This window comes from Narcine bancroftii, chromosome 7, assembly GCF_036971445.1.
Source record: "Narcine bancroftii isolate sNarBan1 chromosome 7, sNarBan1.hap1, whole genome shotgun sequence".
Taxonomy (NCBI): Eukaryota; Metazoa; Chordata; class Chondrichthyes; order Torpediniformes; family Narcinidae; genus Narcine; species Narcine bancroftii.
In genome coordinates, this window is record NC_091475.1 from 35,233,230 (window position 1) to 35,256,946 (window position 23,717).

A 23,717-nucleotide genomic window follows, 5' to 3' on the forward strand; every position below is an offset into this window, starting at 1 on the left:
AATACTTCACTGTCCTTCAGTGTGTGAACCAGATTACCCACTTGCTCTCAAATAAAGAACGTTATTCTATCTTTGTCACACAACAATGGGGTGTTGCTTCTTTCATCACACTGTTTATTGTTTCTCTTTCGATTTCTCCCTCCAGCTTTCCTGTTCCTCATTTTCTTCTCCCCTGCTCTCTATTCTTTCTCTCCTTCCTCCCATTTCTCCATCTCCTTTCCTACTCTCCCTCTCTCCTTCCTGTCTCTCCATCCTTTCTCATTTTTACTTCATCTCTTCAACATACCTTCACCAATTTTTTTCCCCACAAAGTAACCTGATTAAACATCACTTCTTTAACTGTTATTCCATGTGCAAAATCTAGTCCTGCAAACTGCTACAAATATGGGATGATTATGACTTCAAATTCTACTGATCTGGCTTTGAGTTTCTTAACCCATAGATTTTCCATGGTGCTTAGATTTTGAAAAAGTTTCAGCCAATAAAAAAAATGTGAAAGCATCCTTGAAATTTATTTTATACCAATTAAACTGGCAACATGTATCGATCATGCAGAGTTCACATTTTTTCTTTAAGAAGGATGTACATACCTTTCCAATTATGCAGAAGTAGAATTTTGTGAGGGTACAGACTTTGCTGGCAAGACTGACATTTGTTGCCCACTCTGAATTGCCCTTGAACTGAGGGTGCCCAGGTTAACAATATCAGAAAAGTTGGAAGAGTAAAAATGAGAGTGGCATGATATGAAAAACCAAAGGTATGGATGAGTGCATGAATTTTATGAAATATCAACAATTATTTTGAGAAATATAACAGAAGCAGGTCCTTTGGCCCACTGAGCATGCTCACAATACTTATGACAAGAAGGGCCTTCGGAACTGACAGTTTCCTGATTGTATTGGAGCTTTGAAACTTGGAGCTTAGGATTTCCACTGGAACAGACAGAGTGTCACGTGGTTGCAGAGGTTGCAGGAGGCTAATTCACAGACACTCAGGGTCTATGAGGGGATTCTTTTGGTTTCTCATTCTTTTACTGTTGAGGGCACTTGGCTAGGTTGAGGCACCTCTCTGTGTGCCTTTACTGCAAGCAAAAGTTGTCAAAGTTTGTGTATTTATTACATGTCAGTAAATTAATCTTGAATCTTGACCATCAACCATCCCTTTACACCGGTAGTTCTCAACCTTTTTCTTTCCACTCACATACCACTTTAAGTATTCCCTATGCCATAGATGCTCTGTGATTAGTAAAGGGATTACTTAAGATGATATGTGGGTGAAAAGAAAAAGTTTGAAAACCACGGCTTTAATCGTACCTAATTGACTTGTTATGTGCATGGTTTCATAACTCCAAAGGAAATAGGCCAATAACAATTTTTCTCACGCAAAATATTTCAGTAACAATTGGGTCTAGAGCAGTGATTCTCAACCTTCCCTTCCCATTCACATACCGCCTTAAGCAATCCCTTACTAATCACAGAGCACCTATGGCATAGGGGATACTTAAAGTGGAATGCGAGTGGAAAGAGAAAGATTGAGAACCTCTGATTTACACTAATCCAACATTAATCCCATTCTCCCCCAACATTATCATCAAGTTCTCTCAGATTCTCACATTTGCCAACACACTAGGAACAATTTAGAGCAGCCAATTAGCCCACTGTCTTTGGAATTTGGAAGGAAACTGGAGCACCTGGAGAAAACTCACTTGGTCAGAGGGAGAATGTGTAAACTCCACATACAAAGTGCCTGAGGTCAAAATTGAACCCCAGCAACTACTATGCCAGCTGTACTAGTGAGGCAGATAAATAACTGAGGGAAAGCCTGAACTAGTCTGCCAAAACAGCCAAACTGTTCCTTGTTCGATTTCAGAGCATCTATACACTGCTTCACATGTAAAGTTTAAAGATTTGCTCTAAGCCTTTATATTCTTAAGGGAGGTCACTGATGGAAAGAATAACCAAAAGATGTTCAGGCAACCACGGAGTGTTTTTACCATTAACACTGGGGTTCTGGTGCTTGCCACTGCCGACCCCCCCTGCACTTTCACGGGAAAATGCCATGGCCAATCTTCGCTAATGGCTATGACGGCTGGCCACCATAACAGCCTACTCTATGTCTGGGACGAACTCTCCCAGTGCAAATTTCTAGTTGACACGGGTACGGAGGTTAATGTCCTTCCTCCTTCAGACTTTGACACCCAAAACAGGAGCACAGGTCCAGCGCTCACTGCGGTGAATAACAGTTTGATGTGTTCGTAAAGCACATGGACTATACCCCTGAAATTCAGTGACAATAAATTCACATGAAAGTTCATTCTTGTTGCTGTGTCCTGGCCGTTGCTAGTTGCTGACTTCCTCAGAGCCCACTCACTGACAGTGGACTTAAAAGGGCATCAGTTGATGAATACCACAACATTCCAGACTTTCTGCCTTGGAAAAGCCAAACTACTTACCCCACACCTAGACGCCGTTGAGTACTCGAACAACAAATTCGCCAAACTTCTTGTGGAGTTTCCAGACATTGTCACTCCTCAGTTTTCCACTGCCACACCCAAACATGGCATCGCACACCACATCCTCTTCCAAGGGGACCTCCTCTACACGCCCAAGCCCGACAACTTGTGGCTTGCAAAACAAGATTTCCACAAAATGAAGGAACTTAGAATCATATGCAGGTCTGACAGCCCATGGGCTTCCCCGCTACCTATAGCGCCCAAAGCCATGGGAGGCTGGAGACCTTGTGGGGAATTACAGGTGTCTTAACAATGCTACCTTTGCAGACCACTACCCCATGCCCCATATACTGGGAGGCAGGATATTTTCTAAAATTGACCTGGTTCAGCCTCTTCAAATTTATGAGAATGGCTTTTGGGCTCAAAAACACTACACAAACATTCTAGCAACTGATGAATGCAGTGGGGCATGGCATGGACTTCCTTTTCGCATACTTAGATGACATGCTTGTCGCCAGCCACTCCCACAAAGAGCATCTATACTGATGCATTTACTCTGCCACCGCCTACAGGAGTTTGGGCTAACTGTGAACCCTGCCAAGTGCAAATTTGGGCAGTCCTCTGTCAAGTTCTTCAGACATCAGATCAGTAGCGGGGTGTCATTCCATTGGCTTGCAAGGTGGAAGCCATCCTCAAATTCACGAGACCTAATTTGTGGGGATGGTCAATTTCTATCATTCATTTCTACCCTCTGCAGCTCACATTATGAAACCTCTCTTTGACCTCATGTCCAACGATGCCAAAGAACTCAAATGGACAAAGGAGACGACGGTAGCATTCCAGCAGACCAAAGACACCTAGCGAAGGCAACATTGCTGGTCCATCCATAAATGGATGCACCAACTGCCTTGACAATAGATGTGTCTGACGTGGCAGTAGGCAGGGTCTTTGAACAGTATATTTTAGTAGGCACATCCACCCTCCAGAAACAAAATACAGCACATTTGATAGGGAACTGCTGGCGCTTTACCTAAAGGTCAGACAATTCTACTATTTTTTGGAAGGCAGGGTCTTCATGGTTTTTAATGACCACAAACCACTAACATTCGCCTTTGGTCAGCTCACCAGCGACACCTGCTATCCGAGTTACGTATCCGAGTTTTCAACCAGGATTAAATATATCTCCAATAAGATTAATGTGGTGCCTGATGCCCTGTCTAACTCCTTCGTTCACTGAATATGTGCTCTCTCTCTGGGTGTAGACTACATGGTGCTCACCAAAGCTCAGCTCCAGGATGGCAAACTCCCAGCTTATAGAACTGCTGTCACAAGCCTGCAACTCGAGGACGTAGCCTTTGGGCTGCAAGGTTCCACTCCTGTGCAATGTTTCCTTGCCCTATCGTCCCTGCTGCATGGAGACATTGCATTTTTGATGCCATTCACGTACTTTCCCACCCCTCCATTCAAGCAACAGTCCGCCTGATAGCCAACAAGTTTGTATGGCATGGACTCAAAAAGCAGGTCACAAAGACGTGCCTGGACTGCCAATCTGTAAAAGCTTCAGACTTTTCACCACACCGAATAAGACCATATGCATATCAATACTGTTGGCCCGCTTCTGGTATCGCAAAGGTCTAAGTTCTTGTTAATGGTCATTGACAGATTCACTAGGTGGCCAGAGGCGGTTCATATTATGAACTCATCGACCAATTCATGCGACAGAAGCCCTCTGCCCTCTGGGACGTTTTGATGTGTCTGCTGGGAATACACCAAGACAGCCTACCACCCGTAGTTGAATGAGCCTCCATAGACATATCTCAGCTGCACTGTACTGACCTGATTGGGCAGTCAAACTGCCCTGGATCCCCCTGGAAATAAGAACAGCCAGCACTCAAGGAGGATCTCAACTCCTCATCGGCCAAGTTGGTTTATTGTTCATTGTACCTGATGAGTTCATGCCCGCAGCACACGGACGGGAGATGCCACCGACTGAAGTCTTAGGCAGACTGCGGTAGCAGCTAGGAAAATTGGTCCCAGTTCCCACATCAAGGCATGGAACAATTACACCCTTCATCCTAAAGGAATTTGGGACTGTGAGTTTGTGTTTGTGCGTAGAGGTGCACACGGGCCCCCCCTTTCAGAGGCTGAATGAGAACCACTTCAGAGTGCTACGAAACAATCATACAACTTGTGTACTGGACATTGGGGGACATCCAGAAACATTTTCAATTGACTGACTAAAACCTGCTCATTTCAACCTTGATTGGCCCTTGCCACGAACCCTGATGTGAAGACAAGGCCAACCATCTAAGAGCGGTGGACAGTAATGACACCAGAGGTTTAGCCTCCTATCGCCAGTTCTGGGGGGGGGGGAGGGTGTGTGGGAGGCCACATAGCGGCTCACCGGAGGCTTAATCGAACCAGTTAGGGAGGTTCCGAGTGATGTCATGACATCATAATGCGATTTGGAACGCACAAGGTTTTTAAAAAGCTGCGCGTGACTGTTTGAGTAAAACTTTCACTGAACTTTGACTCAACTACGACTGAGCATTTTCTCGTTCTTCGTTTCACACCGCGACACAGTTGCTAAAGAGGATGTGTTTGGCAAGCTAGAGTTGCTTTGGTGGGGTCAGCAGTCAGAGCACTGTGCATCAGCAAGTTCAAATATTAATGCACTATTTTCTGCACAGCGTGATATGGCCAGAACCACTTTGCTGCTTTCCCAGATCTGAAGGAAGAACAATGGGTGTAAGAAGCCAATTTTCATTATCCTGAATCATGTTGGCATTGAAAGGATGCAATGCCTTCCACTTCCATCGTGTGATTTACATTAGTGACACATGTTCAGTTGTGTGGGAAAACCTCATGCTCTGGCAGCTCTGACTGATAACTTGCAGCTGCGCTGCCTGGGGCTCTGAGAAGAAATGATTGTTTGCAACGTGCCTTATTTTACTGTCAAAAGACTATAATCTCATGCTGCAATAATGTCCATTGGTCAAGAATGGTTATGTGTTGTGTACAATGAATCATGTATTATAAACAGTAATTGGTCCATTCAGTTGGGAACCAGAGGCCAAGGAGTGCGACTTGGATACTTGGGTTCACCACTGGACCGGACAGGAAGCTGTGTGGCTACAGAGGTTATGGGGATGCAGGAAGCAGCATTATCAGAGGTGATGGAGGGATTCGCGGACTCTCAGTGTCTCTAAGGGCGCCATTTTTTTGCTTCTCTTTCTCTTTTTGGAGGGGGCACTGGGCTAGTGTTGCTTCTTTGTGTGACTTTATGGGACAAACAGAAGTAAACTAATTATAGCTATTCATCCACATGACAATCAAGGAAGCTTGAATCTTAAAACTTACATACCTGCTTGACAGCAGCAAGTCAGAATACTAGTGTATCTGTACATCACACTGTATGAGAATAAACTCTCAGAACAACACCAAGTGGTCAGCACCAGGCCTCTTTAGGTTGATCTCCACTGTGCTTCATTTAATAACAAAATGAAACAGAACAGAAGCTTGTATGAATATCGATTTTCTAACTTTACCGGGTTCTACTGCTCCCATCTCTTCGTTACTTATTCCTGTTCTTACTTTTCTCTCCCACCTTCCTCACCCCTCCCAGTGGTCTCTCTTGACCTGACTCAACACTTCTACTTTCTGACCAATACTCTATCACCTTTTAGTCCCTTCCCCCTAGATATACATGATATCACCCTTCCCACTTTAGTCCTGATAAAGGGTCCCGATAAAGGGTCCTGATCCAAAATGTTGACTGACCATTTCTACCCATGGATGCTTCCTATCCACTGAGTGCCTTCAGCAGCTCATGGTTTGCTCAAGATTCAGGCATGTTGCCAGTTTTCTGTTCCTCCTCTCACATGAGATGGGATTGACGACACCTTGCTGTGTGCTACCATTTCCAGTTTATATTCCTCATCATACTTCCATGTGTACACAACAACCAGTTTGCAGTTCCCATTATGTCCAGATCACAACTTGTTTACAAGCGTATCAGTGACTTCCTGGATTGCCAGATGCCAGGGATCAATTCAGTCAATTTGTTGGAGAGTCATTAGTCTCAACATTTGGAACAAACATCAGTGGAAACAGAATATAACTACAGCGTCTGAATGGAAATTCAATACACAGTCTAAATTACAGAGCCTGCTATTGCTGCTATTCGGCCTACTGGATTTGTAAGCTGCCTCATTTGGGGAGTCGACAACCCAATGGTATAAACATTGAGTTTTCCAATTTCATTTAACCCTCGTTCCTTGTATCCCTTTCCCATTTCTTTGAGTTCATATAGGCTCTTTCCCTCTCTGTTTACCTTCCTCCAGTTACTTAGATTCATTATCCCCCATACACCATATCCACCCGAGTTTCTTGCTTCTTTTATACCTTTCCTACCCCCTCCCCCATCTGCCCCTAAATCCCTCCCCATATCTGGTTTCACTTACCACCTGGCACCGTCTTTCTCCACCTACCCTTCTCTCCTTGCCTCCATTTTCCATGATTTATTTTCCCTTAACTGTTTGCATCTATCACTCACCAGCCTCTACCTTAATACTCCTTGCTCATCGTTTCATCTCCCCCACCTGGCTCCATCTGCCCATCATCCCCCACCTTAACTGGTTCTATCTTTTAATGACCAACCCTTGAATCATCTCTCCTTTTCACCTTTTCATACCATCTACCTTCCCACTGCACTCTTGGTCCTGAGACTTGGTTTGGAAATGTCAACCATCCCTCTGTCTCCATAGAAGCCACCTGACCTCCAGAATTCCCCTATCAGCTTGTTTTTGTTTGTTCCAGATTCCAGCATCTGCAGTCTCTTGTGTCTCCCTGAAAGAAGTATTTGAGTAGTTCTACTCTGACCTTTCTCATCGCCATGAACAAATCCCCCTTTCAAGCATTGATTTAATTCCTGTTAGCTATTTACTGTTTCTACCAACAATCAGGATCTTACTATCTTGCTGCATTAAATATACTTGTACCCCCCCCCCCCACCCCCCGTCCCCCACTTGTATGTTGTGGCAAATTGTCAGAAATCAGTGTCTTCCAAAGGAGCCCTGCAAGTTTAGGAAGGAGATGTTGAAGCCATTTTGCACTCTGGAGCCTCTCGCTCATGATAATATTGCTAATGTATCCTCACACTGCACATCCCCTGACTCTGCTAGTCAAAGTCCAGCTTCTTTCACTCTAGCCCACTGAATACATTAGGCTGAGTTTATAGGTACCATTCTCACTCTTGACCCCAGGTGAATCCATGTTGATATTCCTGTGTAATACTGAAGGGCATCAACTCTAGGATTTGGTGTCTTTGAGATGAAATGTTTAACTTGTTCAAATTCATTGTCACATATCTCAAAAATGCAGTGATTGAGATTGTTTTGTGAGCAGACAGTTAGACATCTCTGACATCATACATGTCGGCCCCAGTGTGTCTGCAGCTGCCAGTGGGACTCAACAGATGAGGTAGCAACCATGGATAGAAACGGTCAGTCTACGTTTCATGTTGGGTCAGTCCCAACCTGAAATACTGACTGACCACTTCTACCCACAGATGCTACTTGACTCACTGAGTTCCTCCACTAACTCATTGTTTGCTTGGGATCCAAGCATTTGCAGTCTTGGTGTTTCTCCTTGTGATAATATTTTAAAAGAATTGAAGTGGTTATGTAGTTATTAAAAACATTTCTTTCAGTCTCATCCACTTCTGAGTGTTCGATTAGAATGTTTTTTTTCCACCATCAGAATCCCATCTTTGCAGCAATAGTTTTCAAGTAATGACATCACCACGTATAGATTACATTCGGTTGAGAAGGTGTCAACTGGAATTCCAACAATCTTTTCATCTTGTCAAGTAAATCCATGTTAGTCATACTTACTGCAACTTTGCAACAAGCACAAGGCTATGTCAATCATTCCTGCAATCAAGTGTCTGTGAATAAGATGAGCTGGGATTATCTCAGGATCTCACTCTTTCAGTGTGAAGTGTTGATGGCTAGTAGGGCTCCTGAAAGGCCTTAGACAATGACATCTTCTGGATCATTTCAGGGATTTGGAACCAGGGGCTGAGAAGGCTGTGACAAACTCAGGTTCACTGCTGGATTGGACAGGAGGCCGTGGGGCTCTGGAGGTTACTGGAGTGCAAGGGCTGGTGCATTGGAGGAGCTGGCACTCAATGTTCCTGAGGGGATTCACTTTTGACTCTCTTTCTTATCTTGATAGTGTCATGATAATGAATACGCATGAGATGTATGCAGATAGAGGTTGAGCTCTTAACCTGACTGGAGGCCAGAGGGCATGCACGCGATGTATGCAGGCGTGGAATGGTGGAATAATGGAAGCAGAGGAATAAATACATGCCGATGTTCAATGGGTAAATCATGTATTGATGGTGCTATCAATTTCACATTTCGAGCCACAAATGTGACATTGGCCACGAGGATGGGATATTTTGGATTTTGAATCCGTGGCTTTGAGCTGGAACGTTTTATCATGGCAGTCACTGGAGCTGAATTTCTAGCACTTCGCAGTGTTCCTCATTTTGACCCGACGGGCGATGCAAGCACTGTGAGCGTGAAGTGGAAGGCGTGGCTTGAAGAATTCGAAGCTTACACTGACAGTCATGGCCTATTTCTCGACGGGAGTACGGCGGAGCAGAAAGCGCAGCGGAGGGCGTTACTTCTCTTCTCCGCAGGACCTGCAGTTCGGGGAACTTTTAAGATGCTTTCGAATACTGGAAGGAAGGAGGAATACCAGAAAGCTGTAGATGCAGTGAATGCACACGATGTGGTAACACCGAATACCACATTTCAACGCCATTTGTTTCGCAAAACAAAACAGGAAGATGGGAAAATGGTCGCCCAGTACATGACGAGATTGTGACAACTGGCTGTTGGATGCAATTATGTAGCAGCTGATTTGGACAACCAGTTATTGGATCAAGTCGTGCAGCACTGCAGATCAGACAAACTCAGAAGGCGACTGCTGGAAAAAGGGGGTGAGTTGAAACTTACCAATGCTTTAGCAATTGCTGCTGCACTAGAGGCTGTTGAGGGGCAATTTCATACCATGAAACTGAAAGACAACTCAAGCCAGCCCAGTAAAGACAAAGTTGGTTAACAAGTAAATAGGCTCTCGTATAGCCATAGCCAGCCAAGAAATATGCCGACACGTGACTTGGAGTGTTACAGATGTGGAGACAGAGGTCATTTTGGAAAAGACCCATGCTGTCCAGCAAAAGGCAAAGTTTGTTGAAAGTGTGGAGGTAAAGACCACTTTGCAAAGAAGTGCAAAAGCAAGCCAAATGCAAACCAGAATGGGAAGAGTACAGCTTCTAAGGGCAAAGCTTGGGGGAAAGGAAAGTCTCCTGGAAAGAAAGGCAATTATGGACAGAGAAAGCAAGGCACTATTTGCCATATAGAAGGTGACCCAGAAAGTGACGATGATGACGACAACCAGGATGGGCAGAAATACTATCAGTTTACATTGAATGATGACCATCATGAGAAAATCCCAGTGATAATTGGTGGTGTGACAGTTCCGATCATTGTAGACTCAGGCAGTGACAGTAATGTAATTGACCGACACTTATGGGAGAAATTGAAAAAAAAGATCATTTGTACGTCAAAGAAGTGTTCAAAGAAACTGTATCCATACACAGCAACTAAGCCATTGCAGACCATTGGATGTTTCACTGCGACTGTTGAAGCTGGTGACAAGCACACCGAAGCAGAGTTTGTTGTCATAGACGAGAGGGGAGAACCATTGCTGAGTAGACGCACGGTGCAAGATCTGGCAATACTTCATATTGGAGCTCGTGTTAATTCAGTTTAGTCATGAGGATAAGAAGCAAGAATTCCCCGCAGTTTTCCAGGGAGTAGGAAAGCTGAAAGGTCGACAACTAAAGCTAGCAGTGGACAAAACGGTAAAAACCCAAGGCGCAACCAGTGCGCAGAACCCCATTTGGACTTCGTGGGAAAGTCGAGGCCAAAATCAAAGAGTTGATTGAGCAAGACATTATTGAACCTGTAGAACATTCAGCGCAATTGGTCAGCCCAGTAGTGATCATGCCCAAACCAAATGGTGACATGAGACTATGTGTTGATATGAGGATGGCCAATGAAGCTATAATTCGAGAACGACACCCCATACCAACAGTAGAAGAAGTACTCCAGGAGTTAACAACCAGTCAGGTGTTCTCAAAAATCGATTTAAAATGGGGCTATCATCAACTAGAGCTGGACCCAAAATCCAGGGATGTGACAACATTTGTGACTCACTGTGGATTGTACCGGTACAAGAGGCTATCGTTCGGCATCAATGCAGCTCCTGAGATCTACCAGTACGAAATCCATCGAGTGATTCAAGGCATTCCTGGAGTCGCCAACATTTCTGATGACATCATAGTCCATGCGGCTACACAGGAAAAGCATGACAGACGGTTGAGGCTTGTGCTATCCAGACTACAGGGGGCAGGCCTTACTGTGAATGGAGACAAGTGCCAGTTCGGTGTCTCAGAGATGGACTTCATGGGACACTGACTTACACGGGAAGGACTGAACCCAGCTGATGCCAAGGTGAAAGCTGTTGCTGATGCACGTGAACCCCAGAATGCAATGGAGATGAGGAGTTTCTTGGGATTGGTCAATAATTGCGCAAAGTTCATCCCTAACTTTGCTACACTGGCAGAACCACTGAGGAAACTAACCAGGAAAGGTGTACCATTCCATTTTGGCCCTGAGCAGAAGGAAGCATTCACAGCTCTGAAACAAAGTCTGACAAATGCCGATACTCTTGGGTATTAAGATCCGGATGCACCAACCAAAGTCATAGCGGATGCTAGCCCTGTTGGTTTAGGTGCTGTGTTGGTCCAGACGCATGATGAGGGACCAAGAATCATTGCCTATGCCAGCAGATCTTTGACAGACATTGAAAGGAGATATTCTCAGACAGAGAAAGAAGCACTTGGACTTGTATGGGCCTGCGAGAGATTCCATGCATATTTTTATGGCATTGAATTTGAACTCATCACGGACCATAAACCATTGGAGGTGATCTACGCCACCAGGTCCAAACTGTGTGCCAGGATAGAACGATGGGTGCTCAGACTCCAACTGTACAAGTACAGAGTAGCCACATTGCTGGGAAAGCAAACACTGCTGATCCGCTGTCCGGATTGTTGAAAGATGGATGCCCACAATCCACGTCAGAACTGGGGACAGAAGCAGAGAGCTTTGTACACTTCGTAGCTATCCAGTCAACACCGGGAGCTGTGACAACGAGGGAAGTCGAGAGAGAGTCCGAACATGACCCAGAACTCATGGAAGTTAGAGAATGTATCCAAAGTGGACAATGGGACAAGTGCACTCACAAGGCATATGTTCCCATTAGAGACGAACTTTGTTGCATCGGGCAGTGTGTTGAGGGGTTGTAGATTGGTGATACCACAGAGGTTGAGACCGAAGATCGTATCATTAGCTCATGAAGGACACCTAGGTATCGTTGGTACCAAGCAAAACCTCAGGAGTAAAGTATGGTGGCCAGGTTGTGATAAAGACGGAAAAATTCGTCAAAACCTGCCATGGGTGTCAACAAAGGTGACAGATCTCTGTATGTCTTTATGGGGCAAGTCAAGGAAAAGAACATTTGTGATTTTACATACATGTCAATAAAGGAATCTTAAATCTTAATAGTAAAATTCTCATAAACATTCACTGCTGACCTGTGGCTTTCTGCTGGCATGCTGACCTCACGGCTGCACTACTGGAGGAATACTGCAGTGTTGCAGGGGTGCTCTTTCAGATGAGATGTTAAAAATAGGCCCTGAATAACCTCTCAATAAAATTTTCCATGGCATGATTGTCCTAAAGAGCAGAGGAAATCTGATTGGTGATCCAGCAAATATTTCTCACCTGATCAACATCACCACAAAATAATATGCTAATTATCCTATTATTTATCCAGTGCCTTTGAAGCATTAGAGGGGGGGCAATTTGCCCCCATCAGGGAGCAATTTGGCTGCCATTTTTCTCACAAATGGCAAAAGCAACTAGCAGTGATGCCTTTTGGCTGCTCACAGGTTGTGAGAGATGCCCAGGAATGCAGGTTACAGTCATAAAGAATGAACACAGAGCCTTCTGCTCATTAGTGTATTAGTCCACCACTAGTGCACTAATCCCCATGTTCCCATCAACTCCCCCCAGACTGTATCACCCACTTACATTCTTGGAGCAATTCACAGCGGCCAATTAACCTGCTAAGCCGAATATCTTTGGGATGAGGCAGAAAACTGGAGCACCTGGGATAGTCTCATCTGGTCACAGGGAAAATCCACACAGAGAATAACCAAGGTCAGGATTGAACCTGGGTCTCTGAACTACCAGCTGCATGTCGTAAAGCCTCCAGAAAATAACCCGGGCTTGGTCTCTGTAAGAAGTTCACAGTTTAGCACTTGCATGTTAAGAGCTGCAGGTCTTATTATAGATCTGTGACTGTGCAAGTAAACTATTCTGTCCATATTCTGGGAAAGTATAGCAATTAGCTGGATAAAGCTGCATATAAATTGATAAAACCCAACAGTTTATAGGCTCCCAAAACATCTGCCTACAATTTAGTGAGGTACAGGGAATCTTGAATTCAAGCCAATGTGGAAACAATGTTGATAGCGCTGAGTGTTGAATCCATTTGCTTGGATTGAGCAGAATGGAAAATATTTATCTCCTGAAAAATTAAGGGTGAAGATGTAAAGAAGAAGTATTTTTCATATTAGGGTGCTCTAAATATCTTTAAAGTTAATACAGTGGTTTGTAAGTGTGGTTACTGATATAATCTAAACCCAAGACTAAACAGATGGTGTGGAGAAGAGTGATGAAGGCTCATAGTTGTGGGCTCTCACTCCAAAACATTCATGGGCATACCCCACTGGGACACAATAATGGAGGTGGACATCAGGGCCAAGAGAGGCAGTGAACACCCTCAGGAAGAAACACTGATCCCACCATTGACTCCATCCTCAGGTGGCCCATTAAGTCCAGATTCACCTCCATCACTGACCAAGAAGTCAGGAAAGCCAAGTGCCAACTGAAACAAATACCTTAGGGGCAGGTGGTATCGTAACTTAAGTTGGAAGACTTGGAAGGGAGGAGCTGATTTGAATCTACCATTTCATTGCTGAATGTGGGAAGGGATGGATGTTCATGGGGTCCTTGGAGGTATATTTTCACTACTGTCTTTTGACGAAGGAGATAAATTTGCTTGTGGTGACTACAAGGGCCTCCTGTTGCACTCTGCCTCACAGAAAGTCATAGCTAGTTCTCCTCAAGTGGTTCCTTCAGTGGTGGAAGGAGACCCAATCCCTATCCCAGGCCAACACTACCAGTAAAAAGGCCCTAGTTACACTCAGTCAATTTTGATGGGGTCGCAACATCTTTCATGTGTCTGCTCTAGGCTCCTGAAATAGACTCCATAAGGATCCTGAGCCAAAACATTGACTGACCATTTCTTTCCATGGATGTTGCCTGATGCACTGAGTCCCTCCAGCTTCTCATTGTTTGCTCAAGTTACCAGCATCTCCAGATGTTGTGTTTCCCTAAAATAGACATTCTATTCCAAGGTTTGCCAGGGGAAGAGAATGCCCAATAGATAAAGGGGAAAGATTCAAGATTTCAATCTTGCAAAATTGACTCCTGGGAATCCCTGGTCCCAAGCCCTCTTGAAGTTGAGGAGTATACCAAAAGGCATTGTGATCCTTGGAAGCCCTTGCATCAGGAGCACACAGTGTCCCCGTGAAAATGGTGGAAGGAGTGCACCACCTCACAAAATCCCCACCTGCTTGGCCCACAGGCACTTCCTTACCCTGCTGTGACACAGTTTGTAGATTCCACATGGGCCTCATCAACCATGAGGATCCGAATGAAAGCAAGAGGCTGCAGATGGTGAAATCTGGAGCAATCTGGAGGAACTCAGTGGGTTCCGCTGCTTGGCCTGCTGAGGTCCTCCAGCAGTTTATTTTGAACTCCAGAGTGAAATCAAGTCATCCTCCATCCCAAAGGAGTGCCTGAGAAGAAGCAGGCAATGTAGTCGCACAATTTGGAAATGGCCTATGGTCTACACTTACCCTCATTTTTCTCTCACTTCTCCATCATTTACCCCTCCATGCCATTCTCCTGGCAATGACCTACATTGCAATATTGGGAGGTGGAGGTAACCAGGACACCATGGGGAAACTTACGTAGTCACAGGGACAATGTGCAAATACCACATGGACAGCACCTGAGGTCAGGATCAAATTGGGGTCTCTTGAGTTACGAGGCTGAAATGGCTGCTGTGCCGCCCATAATGTGATGTCAAATCTATGAAGTGCAAGACTCTATACAGGGCAATGTATATTGACTGGCTAATTGGCACTAGCTGACCTTATAATTCTGTGGACTAGGTAGCACTCCGCATGTACTCTATCTAACTGGAAGCACTCAGTTCAAGTCCAGGAGATTTCACCTTCTGTAGCTTCCCCAAGACCTTAGCAATGTCTGGAGTAAAACATGATCCAGTCAAGGACCAGCTCTCCTCATGTGACTTAGGAACAGGATCAATGCAGTGCTAAAGACATTGTTTCCTTACCTTGAAACAGATTTTCTCTCTATTAGGAACAATGGCAACATGTTGATGACAGTCCATGGGCCAGACTTTTACACAGGAAGCAAGACTGAAAATTGAGCTCCTGCAACATAGGGGTTAACAGGCCCAGATGTTACATTTGGTAAGTGGTAAGGCCCGAGAGGGTATTGCAGGACAGATCTTAGGAAACAAATACATAGTTCCCTGAAAATGGTTATACGATTTGACACAGTGGTGAACAAAATGTTTGGCACATTTACCTTCATCAGTCGGGGCAATGAATACAATAGTTGGGAAATCATGTTACAACTATACAAGATGTTGGTGAGATCCCACTTGGAGTACTGTGTGCAGTTCTGGTCACCCACCTATAAGAAGGATGTCATTAAGCCTGAAAGGGTGCAGGAGAGATCCACACAAAGGGTGGTACGGTTAGTGCAACACTGTTACAGCGTCAGCAACTGTGGTTCAAATCCAGCTTGTTTGCATGGGTTTCTCCTGGTGCTTCGGCTTCCTCCCAGCCTTCAAAACATATGGGATTGTAGACTAATTGGGTGTAATTGGGCAGCATGGGCTTGTGGGCCGAAAGGGCCTGTTATGGTGCTGTATGTCTAAATTTAAATTTAAAAAATTAAATGTAAATGTTACCAGGACTGGAGGGCTTAAGTTACAAGAAGAGGCTGGGATATTTTTCCCTGGGGCTAAGGAGGCTGACTGATGACATAAAGGTTTATAAAATCATGAAGAGTAAATGGTCTTAGACTTTTTTTGCCCTATTGTAGAGAAGTCTAAAACTAGAGGGCATAGGTTTAGGGTGAGCAGGGTCGTCATCAGAACAAGTCTTAGCAGGGGCATTAGGGTATCTGCGGGGAGAACAATCTGACGCTGAAAACTCGCTCAGCGGGATGGCGGAGCGATCCTCTTCGAGGGGGCCATCCTCTGCGACCGAGCACTGAGCTTCGGGATGGACACACACAGAGCTGTGAGGGAATGATGATATCTGCCTAGTCAGCCAGATCAGCCAAATCACCCCTTGCGATCAATGATCACAACTCTCTGTAGCTTGTTCCTGTCCTGTGCATTGGCACCTTCACACCAGACAGTGATAGTGACCCGCAAGTTTGTGAATAAAGTTATATTGCTTCTGATATAAGATGCATAAATGACCTTTATTTATGTAGTTTAAGGTACTCAAGTAATAATTAACAACAGGAATCTATATAAAAATGTAAATACATCTATTTTTGTTTTTACAAGGGCCCAGATCATTTATTTTAAAGTATCCTGTTAACCTTCTTGCCTAATAATTAGTTTTATAATAATTTTACCACCTGCTTTTTCCATTGATGTAATTGCTGCTAATTCATACCAAAGATGGGGATGTGTGGGATCAAAGGACTGGGAAGGGTCTGTTAACAGCAGGTGAAGAGTGAGAGGCTCCAGGAAAACAAGAACAGGTTGTTCCAGTTAATTTTTGTAAGCTCAAACAAGGTCATACTGCTGACATAATAGGTTGTGCGTCCTTATACAATGTCTAGTGCAAAACTGGCTGCTGTCTGCAAAAAAAACCCCACAAAACATTATCAAAACCCTCTAAAGAAATGTATCTAGGGAATCTAGGACAGTGTTGACAGGTCTGCAAACCTAGATCCAGCTTCCTGCTAACATCTTCTTAGCAGTTCAGTAGCAGCATGAACACTGGAAGCTTTAATCTTGGAGAGAAACCTCCTGGATTTGCATTGCAATACAAGAGACTCCTGATGCTGAAATCAGGAACCAAAACAAAAGGTCTTCATGAAGCATTCCAACCGGAAATGTTAACCATTCTTTTTTTCCTACAGATGCTGGTCAAACATTGAGGTCCTCCAGCAGGTTGTTTTTGGCTCTGGATTTGCACATTACTTAAAGCAAACTGTAATGCAATTTCTCAGTTTATTTTCTAAAACCAAAATTGACAAAGTTCCTTAATCCACCATCTTGGTGATTGTTTCAAAAATAACCAATCAAAGTGATTCAGCAGGAGTCCTTCCTTCTGAAGCCATGATAGGATGGCTTTCGTTCTCAGTTCATTGAGTTGTAGAATGCCACCTTTTCTGTTATTTTTGTCAAGCATTTGGGCCTATGATTCTTAAGTTTGGTCTTCAGTGCTTAAAGATCAGGTTACATTAATTCCCTTTCAATCGTTCCTTCTGTCCCAGAGTGCATTAAATATACGAGTTGGACTCACACCAGGAGCATTCTAAGTGCCTGTGGATGCTCAGATGGATTTTCTTTAATGATTTATTTTCAGCTTCCTAACTAAAATAACATTTTCATGTAACTTAATATTGTTAGCTACATTCCAATAGTTGAAGGAAATCATTAAAAGTGAAAATCAATGTTTCCATTTTATATTTCCGCTGCTCCTACTGTGTCCTTTGCAACCTGTCCTCAATTATCACTTATTTGATCCAAAAGCCTTTTGACAGTCATGCAAAGATAAATATTTTCTTTTTACTTCATAATTGACTGTTATCCTTTCTCTCTTTAGGCTTTAGTTGATCCATCAGTAGCCTTAGCTTTCTCTAGCAAGATGAAAAGGCACTTTATTTAGTTAATCAGAGATTGATTTGTTGTTCACATCTTCCCCAGATCTTTTCTTTTCCCACTTCTTCCCTTATTGATGAGAAATTATCCTCCACATATTTCATCCTAACAATCAAGACATTCAATTTCTGTTTTAAAATTCCAGAGAAGGGAGAATACAAGATGATTCACACTTGTATTACCAGCACTGGAGACGGAATCATATCAATTACATGGCAAGGGAGACTGCATCATTAGCCTGGCTTTACTGCATTCATAACAAGTATGAGGTATTAAATAGCAAACTTATTTTAAGATGATCTCGCATCACTTTTCTGCCATGTGACAGAGGAGTCAATGGGTCATTTTTGTCCCAGTTAGATCATGTGTAAGAGACGTGATGATGAGTTCAATGATTGCCGAGAACTTTCGATGGACTTGTGTCAAGGAACATGCTGTCTAATACCACCTGTTTGACAATGGTGACCTTTCTTCATCTCATTGAAGTACTCTATAGTGATCTGGACACTATATAGTACAATACTGGGCTAGCAACTTGGAGATCAGCTTATGGGTCCATGTGATGGTGCCAATGGCAAGCAGGGTTTCCAAAGGGCCTTGGGCTCTGACAGCTTCCTAATCACTACAGGGGTTCAGAAGCAGGGGCTGAGGAAGGTACTTGGAGCTCAAAGTCATCGCTGGAATGGTCAGAAGGTCAAGCAGCTACAGAAGTAGGTGGTGGGATCTACAGCCAAGTGACATCTTTGAAGGGACTCTCTTTTGCATCCATTTCTAATTTGTACTGATTGTGGTATTCTGAAGAGGAAGACAAAGATCAAGTTGCAGAGGGAGATACAGAGGCCTAGGTTTTGAGGCTTGGTGACCAATACTTGTGGGGATGATGGTATTGAAAACTGAGCTGTAGTTGATGAAAAATAGCCTGATGTACGTGTTGCTGTTGTCTTGGTGATCCAAAGCTGAGTGGAGAGCCAGTAAGATTGCATCTGCTGTGGAACAATTGTGGCGGTAGGCAAATTGCAGTGGATCCAGATCTTTACTTAGGTACGAGTTAATTCCGGCCATGACAAAGCTCTCAAAGCATTTGATCGCAGTAGAGTGAGTGCGACTGGGTGATAGTAATTGAGACAGCTCACTGTGCTCACTGGTATGATTGATGCATTTTGAAGAAGGTGGGAACCTCCATCTGGTTAGATGATTGGCACAGATTTTCAGTACCCTACCAAATACACCATCAGGGCCTGACGCCTTGCAAAGGGTCATCCTCTTGAAAGATGTTCTGACATTAGCCTCAGAGAAAGATATCACAGTGTTGTCTGCTTCTGCAGTGATTCTCCTTGGTATTGTTGAACTTTCCTTTTCAAAGTGAGCATAAAAGGTGTTCAGCTTATAGGGTAGAAAAGCATCATGGTCATTTATGATATTCAGATTTGTCTTGTTAGATAGACTGGCCTGCAATCTCTGCTGTAGCTGGTGAGTACTGACTCTGTCTCTAAGAATTGCCTCTTTGCTGCTGAGATAGCCTTCTGCAGGTTGCAAATGGTCTTCCTATAGAGATCTGAATCCCCGGTCTTGAATGCCATCAACTTTGTCCTCAGCAAGTTGTGAATCTTTTGATTTATCCACAGCTTTTGGTTGGGGTACTCACATTATGTGCGTATGGGCTCACACTCAACTATGCAGGTCTTGATAAAGTAAGTGAAAGCCATCCCCTTCACACTCAGATCTGACTACCTGAAGGTGTTGGGGATCTGGTTTGGAGAGGCTGAGGCATGCAACAAAAATTGGTTGGAGTGGATCGTAAAGGTCCACCAGAAATTGGGTCTGAGGGCACAGCTCTTCCTCCCAATAACAAACCTGGTCACCAGGTGCAAGGTACATTCAGTACTGTTGTATGTGGCACAGCTGTGGCCCATCCCCCACACCTCCACCCTGGCAGTCACCAGAGCAGTCTTCCATTTCATATGGGGATCCAAGATGGAAAGCGTCTGAAATGTTTCCACATACAAGTCACCAGTCAATGAGGGGAAGGGCATACCCAACATGGTCTTCATCTTGATACCACCTTTATGCGTGTAACCAAAGTATGAGGGCATCAAATGCTGCTATATACTGAGGTTCTACCTGTCCCAAGTGTTGTAAAGGATTGGCTAGGCCCCATTGCTGTCAAATGTCCCAGTCAGCTGGACTGTGGCACACCATCAATTCTTTGTGGAAAAATCTTTCCAGACTACCAGGCATGGAACATCCTGCAGACCCCGAGAGAAGACGATTCAATAAACATGGTGTGGTTCTCAGAGAAGATCATCCAGGTCATCTGGTGGAACGCCTTATCGCCACTGTTCACAAACAAACACCAGGACTTGGCCTGGCTGGTGGTGAGAGGAGACCTCCCAGTCAGATCCTTCCTGTACAATGGGAAAAATCACCCACAATGCATGGGTTCCTGAGATAACTGCGTGGAGTGGAGGCAGTTTCTCACCTCTTTGCAGAATGCATATTTGCTGAGATTGTGTGGAGAAGGTTGGAAGGGTCCTTATCATGGTTCATCACCAACAGCAATGTAACAGAGGACTCTTTGATTTAAGAGCTGTTCCTGGGGATGCACACAGACATATATTCAGAACAGCTGGGAGACCATCAACTCGGTGAAAGATGCACTTTGCTATGCCTGAAGCCTATTGATCTTTCAGGTTATGGAGAGGGAATGCTGCTGACTGACACATGCCAGGCTGCAGGAATACGTGCTCAGGGACACACTAAGGCTTGGTGCAGCCAATGCGAGGGCGCTGTGGGGAAGGACCACAGTCTAGATGCCTTCTGTTATTGGGCATTGAGGGGCTTGAGACCAAGGGGAAGCCCATCAAACAACAGAGGGGGAAACAACAGAGGTTGTGTAAATAGAAATGAATGTAACAATGTACGGTTATGGAAATGTATGGATACAAAACGAAAGCCCCTTTCACACTTGCCAGTGATCCCAGGAATCTAAAGCTAATCGGCCTTTAAAGTGGCAAGTGTGAAAGTGTTCAGTGTCCCAGTTAGGAGAGGTCGAGTATGAAAGGCCAAACCCCCATCCCTATCCTGGGACACTGAACAGCCGATTTACTGGGATGCAAGTGTGAAATGGGAATAGACTTTGAATGGGTTTCCTTTTGTAAATAATTTATTGTGAATAAAGTCTATTTTTAGTTTAAAAGCTCTAGAACGTTGCTCTATGTGTTGATTCCACATTTATAGTTACTACAAGGAAGGAACAAGCCACTCATAAACAATATTGTGTCTATTTTTTGCCTTGGGCACAGTATTACGTATCATTCTCCAGGCATTTCCAAATATATCCAAAACAAATAGACAATGAATGTCTGTGAAACTGACAGACAATGGTGGCACAAATTCCAGATGGTTGATGAGATTCTTTTCCACCTGGGGTGATAACATATTCCATTGAGACCAATCATTTTTAACATGAATAGAATGTCAATACAGCAAGTAGAATGGCACCACACTGGGGCCACCATTTGATGAACCCTGTGCTGTCACTGAGGGAAATATCAAGTCAGTCCACCTCTGGTCTTTGCACAGTGACCTGCACATTTTCCCTTTGAAAATATATAACCTGATCCCCTTGTGCAACTTAAAATTGAAATAACTTCGACTGCCCTCTCAGTTAATGCATTGCAGACTATTACAACTCGAGGTGTAATAAGTGTCTACACATTTTCCCCCTTGGGATTTAATTTTGCCAATTTTCTTCTGTGAGTAAAACATTTTTCTTGTGACCTAAGTAATTAAAATCCCTCGTTTATTGTCATATACACTTTATAATGTAAAAATGCACTGAATTTCCTTCTTGCTGCAGCTGAACAGATACTTCATTAAAAACGACAATAGTATACAATAACTATTATCTATCTACCTTATGTATTTGCTCTCTCTTTTAATTTAATTCGATTATTTTACTGCTACAGTTTTCAGTGCATCTCAAATCAATTGTTCAATGTATATTCTGGTACACAATCCTTTATTTGGAACCCTTGGGGGACAGAGTGTTCTAAATTTTGGATTCTTACAGATTTCAGAAAGCCAGATTTAAACCCACCTGAATTGTGCTGCCAAATCCACCCCCACTCCCTTCCAGGGGCGCTGCCATCTCCCCCCCCCCCCCACCTGCCTGACTCGCGCTGCCGGTCTCCCCCTCCACCCGCCAACTCGCGCTGCTGGTCTCTCTCCCTCACCCGCCCGATTCGCCCTGCCGTCTCTCGCTCCACTTGCTGGATTTTGGAGATTTCCGGATTTTAGATGTCCAGATAAAGGATTGTGTACCTGTAATAAATTCATTATCATTATTGCCATTTTCATTGGACTAAATTGAAAAGAGATAATAAATAAAGGATAGAAAATAAATTTTCACAGTTACCATAGTTTTACATTCGTACACATAGGCCTAATGTGGTGGTGCAGCAGTCTATGGTTAATGTAACAAGGAGAGGTTCAAGAGCCTGATAGATATTGGAAATAAACTGTTCTTCAATATAAATGAAAGCATGGGTTAGAGTTGTGGATATATCTTGTAAGTAGAGAATATTGGAACTAATGTTGGCAGTGATGAAGATGTTTGGTGCTGTATTACCCAATACTGTGAAGAGATTGGAAACACTTGCTCAATTAGTGCATGTGAAATGAATGGCTGATCATTTATCCTGTATATGACACTCATTTCCAGTCAGTTCACCCAGGATTTGAGTTACTATTGCAACAGATATAAGACATAAAAGCAGGATGGGGGATGTCACGTGATGTGGTAGAGTCAGGATGTGGAATTCTGACTTTCCCAAGAATTAGTAAAACAAAAGTGCTAATTAAGTAAAGAACAATTAGCCAAAACTATTAAAAACTGCTTTACCACTTCTATACAATGTTTTAACTATGTCACCTAAAAGAAGAAAAACCATCACTGGCCCGTCTTGAACACAGATAGACCAACAAGATAAAGAAAAAAAGGCCTACCGTCTCCATGGATCGAGGAGCTGAGGTGAGGGCTCTTCCCAAGGTGAGTCGTGCCCCTATGGAGGCTGTTCAATGCTCCACAGCACCACCACAACTGTCTTCATGGGGTGAAAATGTTATTGAAATTGAAAGAGCCCATAGAACCCTGAGACTGTGACCTCATTTGGATCAGAAACCAAGATCAGTACTTAAAAAATGTCCTAAACATCAAGATAAAGAGAAAATATTGGCTTTAGCAGCACAAGTTTGGATTTGCTGAAGTGAAGGAAAGCATTTCATTCTGTGAAACATGCTTTATGGCAAAAGGATATCAGTTTATTCTGCGCCATCCAGCTACGCTGAAGATTTTCTTACAAGAAGGACAGAACAGGTTTTTTACAGATCACACTCACAGACAAGAATTTGTTGAAACTCTACTAGTTGGACACCAAGAGAAGGTTTAAAAATGTTCTGACTAGCATAAAGTGGTTTTTAAACTTTTTTTTTATTGTATAGAAGAGATTGATGATGGTAAACATCCGGAATGGATCAGCCCCTCAATGCCCAATAACAGAAAACTGGTTGGAAGTTTTATGGATCAACTGCTATCGACTCGTGTGTATTTATGGAAGTGGGGTGTGGGGGGGGGGGGGTAGGGTAGGGTAATGTTATATATTTAAGCAACATTAAATATTTTTTGTTTTGTTGTTTTTCTTTTTTATTGTTGAATATTTCACTGGTTTTAATATTAATTTGTTTATGTATAAATTTCATTTTACTTTTCTACCTGGATTGCGAGGAGAGTGACTCCTAATACGGTTTACATTGAATATTGGAATAATTAAGGAGGTGCACGGAGAGAGAGGAAGGGGCAAGGTCATTGGACTTGGACTAAAGTGAAAATAAATGAGTAATTTATTGAACTTTCTTAATTTTAATGTTAATGGGATGATGGACCTGTGAAGAGGAAGAGAATATTGACACATATTTTAAAAAAATGAATGTAGATGTAACTTTCTTACAAGAGACTCATTTAACTGAAATGGAACATCAGAAATTAAGA

At 43.5% G+C, this 23,717-nt stretch overlaps 1 protein-coding gene and 1 long non-coding RNA gene across 2 annotated transcripts in view; one reads left to right on the plus strand and one right to left on the minus strand.

The window, feature by feature from the left end:
* Positions 1–7,791, minus strand: part of prdx4 (peroxiredoxin 4) — a 49,748-nt gene extending 41,957 nt beyond the window's left edge. The window contains exon 1 of the mRNA XM_069889586.1: positions 7,696–7,791. Within this exon, the coding sequence (XP_069745687.1) occupies positions 7,696–7,698 (3 nt within the window). The 5' untranslated portion in view covers positions 7,699–7,791. The remainder of the gene's footprint in view (positions 1–7,695) is intronic.
* The window catches only part of LOC138738749 (uncharacterized), a 29,644-nt gene continuing 10,911 nt past the window's right edge, over positions 4,985–23,717 (plus strand). The window contains exons 1-2 of the long non-coding RNA XR_011341716.1: positions 4,985–5,200; positions 15,112–15,224. This is a non-coding gene — a long non-coding RNA (uncharacterized lncRNA). The remainder of the gene's footprint in view (positions 5,201–15,111; positions 15,225–23,717) is intronic.